The sequence below is a fragment of the Phaethon lepturus genome, unplaced genomic scaffold (assembly GCF_000687285.1).
Source record: "Phaethon lepturus isolate BGI_N335 unplaced genomic scaffold, ASM68728v1 scaffold17665, whole genome shotgun sequence".
Taxonomy (NCBI): domain Eukaryota; kingdom Metazoa; phylum Chordata; class Aves; order Phaethontiformes; family Phaethontidae; genus Phaethon; species Phaethon lepturus.
The window spans coordinates 744-12874 of NW_010540033.1; the positions used below are offsets into that span (position 1 = coordinate 744).

Here is a 12131-nt window from a genome sequence, read left to right on the forward strand (position 1 = left end):
AAGTATTTGCATGCTTTAGATCAGCACTTTCTAACCAGCTGCTTCATTCGCTCCTGAGAGAGGTAATGAGGCGTTTCGGAGTTTTTCCCTGAATTATATTATCGCATCATAGAATTGTATTATGGAATAACAGTAATTAGGGATCTTCTAATTCCTGATCGTTCTCTTGCCTAGTACTTCACTGAAAATCTCCTAGCCACCTGCACCTTCTGCTAACTCAGAGAACTACCTGTGGCATGCAAATAATCCAAATTATCCCATTAGCCACACAACAAATAAGCAGTTGGCCAGATTCAGATTATATGATAATTTCTGAAATAAAAATAAAACAGGAATAAGAAACAATACTTGAACAACTATTAGGAACCTTTATTATAAGATCAGTTTGCAGCCTCAAACAAGTAATAGCAGTAACAACTCTAAAAGCTTCTACTTCCAGTAATGTCACTAGGGTAAAAAAAAAAATAAAATCCAAAGCAAACAAAGAGAAGTCGACGTCTCCTACTGAGACGCTTAAATTTGCATCCTGGATTCCAGAGGGTGCTTAAGGAGCTGCACCTCTCTCTCATCTCATTGCCTCAACGTGCATCCCAGCTGGAAACGTCAGCCTGGTTTCCTCGTAACCAGGAGGTAATACAGGACATTTAATTAGCCAGGGGTTCCCCGCAGGGGGTTGGGGTTGGCTTAGGAAGCACAGTGATGACTGAGGAGATTACAGGGGATTAGTCCCAGCTCTCCGGAGGACAGGGCCTACGTTTAATGCTTGACCTACCTCACCTGAGGAACTGGCAGCCAAGCAGCAGAACAGGGATAAAGGGAAGCGATGACCCAGGATGTGCAGGCACCGAAATCCTCCCTGCCTTACCAGCAGGGCTGAAAACAGTGTTGCCCCCGAGAGACAGAGTTAACTGTATTCCAATAAATGTTTGTGGGGATGGCGTGGAAGGAATTTTAGAAAGAAAATAAATGCCTCCTGTATAAATGATGACATGGTAGTTAATGCTAAATTTTATGAGGAAAAATAATGCAAGCATTACTTATTCACTGGAACATGCAAACAAACATCCCAAACAAAAAACCATCACAAACTAAAAAAACCCCAAAACCCCCAAAAACGAAACACCAAGCTAAATGGCAAACAAAAAGCCATTTTCTAGCCATCCTTATAGAGCTAATTCCGATGCATGTCCATAACTACACTGGGTACACTTCACATCCCTGCAACACACATTATTTACCTTCAACAGTAGTGAGATACCTTCAACAGTAGTGAGATACCTTCACTTCCCATCCAGTCAAACGCTCAGCAGACTCTACAGATACCTGGTATGTTTTAGCACTGTTAATCTTCTACAAAACCTTCACCTAAGCACACATAATGCTGTCTGACACCGTTCATCCATTTACTCCCGTTAAACCTACAGACTTCCGCTCCCAGAGGTATCAAACCAACCCGTCGCCAACTAACGTAGCACTAGAAACATGCAGTATCTTCCAAGATCACACACGCTGCCAGTTCTTCTTTCGACTACCCCAGCGGGGTCAGCCGGATGAACCGCCCGCCTCCTGCTGGACCCCCCCTCAAGACCACAGCTCCCCCGAGTCAATCAAAGCAGTCCTTTCCTCATCCACCCGACCGACACCATCTGCAACGCACGCGGCTGGGATGCCTGTAGGGTATCACCCCTGGCTTTTCTTCCTCAAACTCCAGGGCAGGAGAAATCAAAATTCAGTGAGAGTGGGCATTAATTCTTCACTACCCAGTTCTCCGAAGCTTGGACTTTGTCAAATTCGATGTTCTGGAGGAACAGTTACAACTACATTAACAGCTGATTTCTATTTCAGTAAGTCAAGAGACTGTTATTGTTTACTTTGGTCGAGTACCAAAACTCCTTTTGAGAAAAATGTTTAGACTGAGTTCTGCCCTCAGCTTTACTTCTGTACAATGGGATTAACACGCTGCAGAACTATTCACTGCTGCTCTGATCAACAGATTGATTTCTATATTTATTTGAGGATTAATATAAGGCCTCTGGGGTATCCCATCTCTCATATGATTACGTAAATATTTAAGAGTCCGTGGTGGTTCCTTGCAAAGAGGACTACTTTCATTTTTTGAATAAGGAATCACAATTACTAGAGTATCTCCTCTCCCTATTCTCTTATGTGAGTACCTTGACCGCCTGGCTATGATCTCAGTACAGATTTCATTGCATCTTTTAAAATTACGTCATGAAATTAAGAGATCAGTGTCTCACCGTGGCTGAAGTCTGCTCCTTTCAAGTACACGGGAGTATTACAAGCGGATTCAAGGGACGCCGTAGAGCAGCACTCGCCATACTGAGTTGACCGTTTATTTAGACTACCAGAATATTTTTCACATTCTAAATTGCATCAGGTTTCACTCTGCCATTTTAAACCAGTATCAGGCAGCCTTCTGGCTACATCCTGGAAGTTCAATCATCCAGTTTTGCGACTGCTAGCAGACCAGTATTTTTATTAATTTATTAACTTTATAGTTTTATTTTACTACAAGCACAAGTCTCTCATTCTATGCACACAGGATTTTTAAATATCAGTAAATACTGAATGTCCATTTGATTAATTTTTCCCTCTTGAAGTAGATACCCACCTAAATACCCAATGATACATGACAGTGGTTTTCTGGTGCTTTTGATCTTCAGAGGATTTCCAGCAACTTCACAATGTCGATCTGCATCTGAGAATTTTAAAGAATGAAACTCAGTTTAAATACTCTAACATTACAAATATCATTAGGATGCACCAACCAGTTTCTGACTTACATTTTAACCACAAATTTCTTTTTAGCACATACTCTTCTTTTTTTCATCAATGCTAATAATGAGAGATATTTAAAGGCAGGCCATGTCCTCATTCATGCAAGCGATGTTATGATTTTTTTCTAAAGTTAATGTAAGTTCTAACACAAATCTGATTGCGTATTTTGCTTACAAAGTCTTTTGGAGACAGTCAGCTAGGCAAATGAAACACAAATGAAAACATGAGTACTAAAATAAAAGCAGCTCTGACTCTTAGAAAGAACTGACATGGAATTCTTCGTTGTTTTGTACAAGCTCGTCTGGCCCTAAACGGAGTAATACAGATATAAGAAGGATCTGAAGTTGGGAATACTGATTTTGGTCACGTATTACTCGCATGGTATGGTGATTTATATCATTCTTAATAAGCAGAACAGAACATGGGGGCTATCATTGCAAGATGAAGTTTTAAAAAAACCCGAACCCAAAAAAACCCTTTACTGTAAACTTTTGAACGAAGTGGTCAATTGTATCCAAGTATGACAGTTTCATTCCAGCACAAGATACGAAGTACACAGGCACAGGAGGAGGATAAGACACTATACAGAACAATTTACATTTGAGAAAAAACCAAAATTTACAATCTCTTTATGTATTCTATCTAGCTATATGCAAAAAACTTGTAGGTCATGAAATCACCGGAACAGCTGAAGTAAGTATTTCAGTATGCTCACAGACGTTTTTAACGCAGCAGACAACGCACAGCTTAATTCCATATATTAAGGTTAACTCCTCAGAATTCTTACAGGTGCTAAGCATAAATGGGTAGCTGGTATCTGGGAAGTCCAAAGGTTCCAGAGCCCTAATGCTGAGTACACAAAGTACTTTATTATTTTACCTTAATAACAAAATATATTGTTCTCAGTGAAAAAAAAATGCACTGAACCTAGAGCCTGGAATATTTTTAAATATTCCACAACACTTGAAATATTTTAAGTGTCAGAGTAGAACGATGTGTCTCCACCATCTCCCTTAGTAAAATAAGCACAGACTATACAAGTGAGTATTTTATGGTTACTCTGGGAAGAGCAAAGCATCACCTAAAAAGTAATTAGCAAGAAAATTTTCCATCCACATGTCTTCACTGTAAAAAAAAGATACTGAATCATGGTGAGATATTAATATGCTGACTGAGAATACAGACTGTAAAGGGAGCACAATTTCCATGCTCGAGGCAAAGCATGTTCACCAAAGGTACCGGGTGGGTATTCTAAAACACACCACTCTATTAAAAATGTTTAACAGCAGCAATCTTTAATCCACAATATGGTACTCCCATGAAAAATATAATAAAGTTTATGATCTTTACACACTACATACAGAAAAACACCAAGTTAGATTGTGCATCACTCTCAAGTGTAAAACCATAGACTAGAATTCACGTAGGAAGTTGTCAAAAACAAAATTTAAAAGAAGTCCTAAAATCAAATATGGGCTTCCACATGAACACTGAAAACCTTAATAAGATCAGTGACACAGTGGAAGCTATGAGAAATAAGAATGAATTTAAAAAAATAAGAAATTGGAGTATTACTTTTGATAGTATATTTTTTAAAATGTATTAAAAGCAGAGAGTGTGCTCATGCCTGTAGCAACAGGAGATGATCAAGGTGTGAGGAAAACATCAAAGAAAGATAAGGGCATGGCAGAAAAGCTGAATGAAGTCTTTGCAGCCATGTTCACTGCAGAACAGCTTAAACAAGGTCATCTCCAAAACCCTTTCATGAGGAAACAGTGAGGACTGTGTCACATCAAAGCGTCCATAGGAAATATTTCAAAACAAACTGGTTAATGAATAAAACCAAGTTATTAGGACCAGGTGGAACTCATCCAAACAGAAACTGCTGAGCACGTACACTATGGGTGTTTTAACTAATGCTTAAACTGGTCTTGGTTCAAGAGAACAAAAACGCGGCAAACGTGGTAACATTCTTCAGTAAGTAGGTCTGCAGGCTGGCAGAAGGGTTGAACTATAAATAGAGGCACGCAATTAAATACAGAAACACCGAGGGAGCCAACAAAGACCTTGCAAAGGGAAAACATGTTTAACGTGTTCACATTATTCAGCGGTGTGTCCTTGCTACAAGAAGGATGACCGCATACTGGCCTTACTAGCCCGAGTACAGCCAGCAGAGCGAGGGAGGTAACCCTGCGCCTCTACTCGGCCCTTGTGAAACCACGTCCAGACCCTGCATTGAGTTCTGGGATCCCCACCATAAATGAGCTATGGGTATGCTGGAGAGCGTCCAGCCATTGGAGGGTCTGGTTTGGGGTTGGAGTATAGGATGTACACGGAGAGTCTGAGGGAACTGGGTCTGCTCAGCCTTAAGACAAAGCGGCCAAGGGGAGACCCAATTGCCACCTGTAACTACCTAGTGCTGGAGCACAGAGAAGATCATGCCAGACCCTTCTCAGAGGTACGTAGGGATAGGACAACATACTATTTATTGCTCTCTGTGGCAACAGACACAAGCTGGGCGATGGGAAATTCTTGTTAGATGCAAGTAAAAGATTATTTACTGTGAGGTTGATCAAACACGGGAGCAGGTGCCCAGAGAAGCTACTGGAGTCTCCATCCTTGGAGATGCACAAATCTCATCTGGACAAAAGGCCCTGAGCACTTGAGCTTTGTGGAGGGGTGGGGATGAGAGCCCTCCAGAGGTCCCTTCCTACCGACACGTCCTGTAACCAGTGACTGCGTGTCAGGTGTGCCAGGATGCTCCGAAGGAAGCACGACAGGTACACAGGCAGCTGACCTGGCATCCGACTTGGCATTTCAATTAGCTTGTAACCAACTGTGCCACCAAGACCGCTGCTGTCCAGCTGTTACAGGGTAAAAGAGAAGGTTTTTTCCAGGGATTAGCGCCTGATTAAATTTAATTGTCTATGTAATAATCCCAAAGGATCTGTCCTGTTCAACATATAAAAGAGCAGGAAAAGAGGTGATTAGAAAGTTAAAAGTTTCCTGATGAGAAATTACTGAGCATAATCAAAGCTAAAACTGATTGCAAAGGGTATCAGCAGCATCAAGCAATAAATGTAAATTAGGTCTTAAGGGGTAAAATGCCTGTAACATATACATATAACCATGGGTTCTATACCACCACAATACAGAAGAGAATTGTCAACAGCTTTCTAAAAGTATCTAGGCAAATAAAGATTGGTCACTTAGAAAAAAAAAAATCAGAATATTAGAAATTATGATGGTAGGAAAACAAAAAACATGTGACACACTAAAATAATGGGAAAACTCTATCTTGAAGTGCATGTAATTTGGGGCACCATAACCCTGAGGAGGATACAGTACAATTAGAAAAACCCCAGGGAACAACATGATGAACCACAGTGTGAAGTGCATTCTTTATGAGGTTTTAAACAGACCAAGTTCTTAACCTAGAAAAGTGATGACTGTTATGGGCATTACAGAGGTTAATGAAATCAGGAATGCTATGGAGAAGATGATAGCGAATGAGGCTTGTTCTTTTAGATTTGAAAGGGTTTTTCTAATTATTTCCTTTTTTTTAAACTAGATTTGTAGGTCTCTCAAGCTTAAAGAGACTCTCATCAGCGACTTATTTCTCTTTGACATTCCATCATCTCTATCAAAATTCAGATTATCTAATGAATGTACTGCGCTCTATGTATTCCCTGAATTGTATTCTTTTTAGAAACTTCGGGGAAAAAAACAGTGTGTTCTTTTAATTATTTTACTGGCTACTAAAAACTGGCACAAATTGTAATCAAAGGTAACAGCAGATAAAATATTTTCATCCTAGATGCAGCCAAAAGATCTTCCGTAGCTATCGAGATCAAGGATGTAAAACATTGTTTGTGAACCAATCCCCATAAATATTACTCACTTCAGACGAACGGGTAGTTCTGTGTCAGTAGAACACGGGCTGTTAGCTTACAAAGACAAATCAGTAGCATTTTGCATATTCCACTTAATTTTCACTTGTCTTTTTTTATCAGACCAGATCGTAACAAGCAAGTACTGTGTACCAACCTTGTTATTAAATCTGCAGATTTAAAGGTATGTTAAGTTTTGATCGTGAACAGTATACCCATTTCCAAATAAATAGATATATATATAATACAGATAATATATTACCATCCACTGAAAACATTTTGACAATCAAGTCTACGCAGGTCATTACCAAAATTTAAATTACTATAATTAATACAGTTATATTGATAAAATTATATCCGAGCAGGGGAAAAAAACCAAACAACAACAAAACAACCCTTAAAAAAAAAAAATCTTCCTGTGCTGAAGTAGTAAGGTTCACAGATGCACGGCGCTCTGCCATGCATATATCAACATGTTTGTAAGCTGGAAACAGATCCAATCTTGTCAGTGGCTGTCTGGAGAAGAATGCCCACTTTGGCTTCCTCTAATTAAGAGACCTTTTGCTTAACTTTCTGAAAAACATGAAATATACTAAAACTAAAAAGAAGGTATTTTGCCTAATTTAGAGCATGGGAACTTTCTCTTACCAAAAACGGTTCACCAATTCTAATTATTCCTGAAAATCCATTAGACAAGTTAATTGACAACAACTACAGCGAGTCTATTAACAAAGTTTGAGATTTCCATGATGGGTTGTGCTCCTAGCAGGAGGTGCCATGCCTTCTCAACCTCCTGGTGACCACTCCTAGATTGAACTGGGATGTAAATGCACCGTCTCCACTACCTCCTGCTGGCATATGAGCAGGGGTCATGCTATATGGTTCATTAATGAGAAAATCTAATTCTCTGCACTAACTGAAGGAATAAAGATCATAGAACAGGACCTTGTTTTCTGCCAGTGGATGTAATGGGCCGAGGGGAGATGATGTAGGTGGAATCACAGTAACAAAAAAAAAAAAAATGCTGTCTGAAATCTGGTTTTGCCTAAAAGATGGTTGAGCCTGAGGGTAGCATTCTTAGAGGCTTCCATGCTCCTCCAGGGCAAAAGAAGTATCTGCAGAAGAGTTCAGGTGGAATGCAAAAATCAATTCATTTTACGAGCAAGATCCGACTGGCTTGGTCAGACTTTCCTTCTCAGAACTGGGAATTAGTTTCATTTACAACCTGGCACTTCTGCAAATTGCCTAAGACTAAGACGACATAAAACCCAGTATGCCGCTGGGGTAAGTGCCCTACCATCCTTCGGTCTCTAGATTTTATGGTTTCTGTGTGTTGGTATGGTGCCTACTGCAATATAGTTGTGAAATGCAGTCACGTTTTCAAGCACTCGTCTGGCACACACACAGAGTCAGGCGAGTCTGACAAAGCATCTAAGCAGTCATTGGATTCAAGTTTCAGCACACCAACATGGAAAACAAATTCCAGGTCAGTTCTTGGATGTCCTAACCATCTCATGCCATATCACATGGGTGACCTGCCATTCTGGCCAGGTTATCATCTAAGCACGACTGTACTTTTTGTACCACCAACACAGACATTCATTCAATATTGTAATTACTCAGTGGTATTCAACATATGAAATAATTGCTGTTAATTAAATATCTCATTTTAAAAATTAAAAAATTTAAAAATTACTTGCATCAAGCTATCCTTAGAAAAGGATTCCAGGCATTCTCAGACAAAGAGCGCCTGTTTAGTTGTAACATTAAAACCTAGACAGTGCACTGAACACAGATCACCGGATGTAAGTACAGGAACAAAACTATTTTTTTATTTACTTACTTACTAGGCTTTACTAGAGTAAGAACATAACAGTGACAATGCAGGTAAGAGCATTGTATGATTCCGCAGAGATATTGCCAGAAACAGAATATATGCGTGTGTGTGTATACATATGTGTGTACACACAGAGAAATGGGAGTGAAATTAATCAGATGAGGTATAATCTGGTTTCTACCACTATAAAATAATTTGAACGTTGTGTTCAAAAAGCACTGACAACTGTGACTTCCCCCCGCCCCCCAATCTATGCTAGGTCTAATCAGGAAGCATCGGCATTCAAAAAGACAAAACTGCAAGGTCCAAATTTTGCTCTAAGCAAAAAGAATAATGGAAGACAGAGACTCCGGGGGAGTTGGGGGGTGGGAATATCTTTCTGCTCTTGATCTTAATCTGATGTGGCAGTTTTTCATTCAAAGGAACAAAGAGGAAGCACTCACAGCACTGCCAGTCTGATACAAGAGCGACTATTTCCTCCTGAAAAGCTCAGCTTTTCACTCCTTTGTTTTAAAGTTGAACCGTGTATATAACACTTGTTCTAGTATGATGATTAACGGTTGGCCTTTCTCCGTCTATTTTTTTCTCTTTCTTAAACAAAAGCTTCATCTTCTTTCAAACCGAGTTACTGCAGTGAGTGAGAATAGGGAAACAGATAAAAAGATTCAAGGTTCAAGTGAACTCCTAAAATTAATCTTCCCCCATGATTCAGCAGGTATCAGTCACAATTACACAGATTAAAAGGTACAGTGCTTTCCTCACTGAAAATAACTCTTATTTTGTATTAACGATTAAAAATATAATCCTAGTGCAGCCTTAGACACACTTCTTCCATAAAGTACAGCCCATTTTCTTTCCACAGGGGACATATGGTTTCCTTAAATCCGAAAGCTGCTTCTGACTTGCATAGCTTTGAAACAAGAAAGAAAGTGGCGAACAGGACAGCTAAATAAATAAAACAAGGACAATGAACAGAAATATTCACCAAGTTCTGGATGACTGCAGAAATAAGGAAGAGTTGGCATGTGAAGAATGGCTGGTCTTAAAGTACATAAGGGGAAAATAATTACTCAAAACCAGATTTTAAGCCTCCATGGAGTAAATTTCTTATAATCAACACTGACATCATCAGCATCCCAGTTAAATATGCTGGGAAAACATTTAGCCTTCATCTAGTAAACATAGTTATAAAACCAACATCTAATATTCTAAAGAGCTCTCTTTGGTTTTAATGCAATTGACAGTACGATGAGCCAGCGCGACTCATCTTGGAATACCAAGAGTCTGCTCCAAGAACTGCATCTATCTATGGAAGACTGGGAAACGTAACCAAACAGCGTGAGCAGTAGAACAACGCGCTCAGCGCAGACAGAAAACCTGCTGAAATATTCAGGGACTTTGCGATAGAACTTACACACAAAAGCACATAAAGAGATTTACTGTTGCTATCTGCAACAACTCACACCTTTTATCATGCTACTAGTGAATTTATCAGTTCTTTATATTTTGGCTGTAAAAAAAACCAAGCATAATATAGAATAATATAGAATTTTATTTAAAACTAAAATTTAAAACTGGAACAGACAGAACAAAAAAAAAAGATGCAATTATGATGTAATAATAAACATGGCTATCACCACCATCTGATCACCACAGTAAGAAAGGGTTATATTACAGGCCAGATTTAAATTCTTATGCATCCTCAGCTCCTTATTCCTTGACCAACCCCACTGAGAAAACGTAAAACACGCACAGATCTATACTTTCTGCTCAGCGAAAAGAATAAATGAACAATATAAAAGCCAACCTTTTTCACACTTCCTAGTTGGAAGCATGTTTTTTATGTCACGGCATTGATTTCCCCTCCCTGCCTCCAATTTTTTCTTTGTGACAATTTTTTGCAAGTGAATGAGGTAATAGTTATCTCCGTTTTGATTCACTTGAACTGCTTCCCCAGCCTGAAATCTGTTTAGCAGCCAGACTTTATCAAATGTGTTGGTGATATGCTGGACAAATGAAAAAATTAAAAGCAAAGTGTATAGACAAGAAATGTTTATTGAAAAAGAAAATAAAATTAAAAGACAAAAATGGGTGGGAAGCACAGCACACAGAACTAAGAATTAAAAAAACATCTTACATTCTGCCTTAATGGCAGCACAGTTAATAGGGACAAAGGGACGTCTTGCTGCCTGCCGCAGCCGGAGGGTATTTTTGCAGACCTGACGGGCCAGTTTTGTCCAACACGTTGTGTGAAGAAAGAAAGCTTGACGCGTTTTCACTGCCGACTTTGGACTTCCAGTGTTACGAACTGGAGTTCCCTGTGTGGCCTGCCGGGACATGTGAGTTCTAACATGGGACTCCTACAAAAACAAACAAAAAAATCGTAACACAAAATACATCTGAATTTTACAGCATTAAAAAAATCCCTAATTTGGATAAATTCATGAGGCTAATCAAATAATATGTATCAGCACTATGCAAAAAACTGGGGCTTATGTATGAAGCTGTAAAACACAGAGAACTCTATTGTGAGTGTATATATAATGTCATTCTAGATGAGATACCGTATAATCATATTTATGTTTTATAGGTAACACACCATTTGACTGACAAGATGACATTTGTCCACCAAAAATGCATGAAGTGGATGGTTTTTTGTCTCAGACTTAGTCAAATAAAGACATGGCAGGTCCTGCACAATGTTCAGTTCTACTTAAGACAGGAAAAGGATTAATAAATCGAGTTTTGTAATACCGAAGTTGAACACATACATTAAAAAAATCATTTCATTAAATATCAAAATAACAGCAGTCTTGTGAAATCATCACATTTCATTTTAGGAAAGTTTATCTACACGATCCTACCTCTGTAGGTTGGCTGGAAGACAGTTTATCTTCATCTGTCTGTGTGGGCATTTTCAGGCCACCGTATTTCTTCCAATAAATCCAGCACGATGCACACAATCTACACTGCATATTAGGAGGACCCCAAGAATACCATTGGTGAGACTGTGGAGCTAAGGAGGAAAATATACCACAGGTAAACTGGTGCATGCTACGTTCAATATAATAAATCCAAATGCCATAATAGATGGGTTTTATATGGCCATAATACATGGCATTATAAAAGCATTATATGGCTAAAGATTTAATACATTTGACATGGAAAAAGTAAGAACTATTTGACATGGAAAAAGTAAGAACTTTAATTTTTAGTTGATTTATTATTTTTTTTTTTTTACAAAAGCTAACTCCTCCTAGAAATTTCGAAAATGCTTCCCTATTTGATTTCAAACCAGGGACTTTGTATTGCCAAGAAATTTTCTTCCAGGGGACTTAAAAAAAAAAAAGGGGGGGGGGGAGGGAGAAGGAGGGGGGGGAACCCTATAAATCCTCCACTATTTCTAATCTTGCCCTAGAACACAGGCTTATTAAGTTGCTTATTATTTATTAGAATTACTTTAGATCTGTTCTCTGTTGTTCAAATCATGCAAAGGGAGTACTTGTAAATCAAGACCCATAAAAGAAAAGGACAAGCACATCTCCTATTGACCTTGAAGATGTGTATGTACCTTTATCTTGTGTGTTTGAAGACTCAGCAAGAAG

The 12131-nt window shown here is 38.9% G+C and overlaps 1 protein-coding gene across 1 annotated transcript in view; it reads right to left on the bottom strand.

Annotated features, from left to right (window-relative positions):
- Nucleotides 1-2632: 2632 nt before the first annotated feature.
- The window catches only part of LOC104620966 (metastasis-associated protein MTA3-like), a gene marked incomplete at both ends in the record, with an annotated part of 91756 nt that continues 82257 nt past the window's right edge, over nucleotides 2633-12131 (bottom strand). Inside the window, 3 exons of the mRNA XM_010287331.1 lie at nucleotides 2633-2719; nucleotides 10664-10886; nucleotides 11391-11542. Of these exons, the coding sequence (XP_010285633.1) occupies nucleotides 2633-2719; nucleotides 10664-10886; nucleotides 11391-11542 (462 nt within the window). The remainder of the gene's footprint in view (nucleotides 2720-10663; nucleotides 10887-11390; nucleotides 11543-12131) is intronic.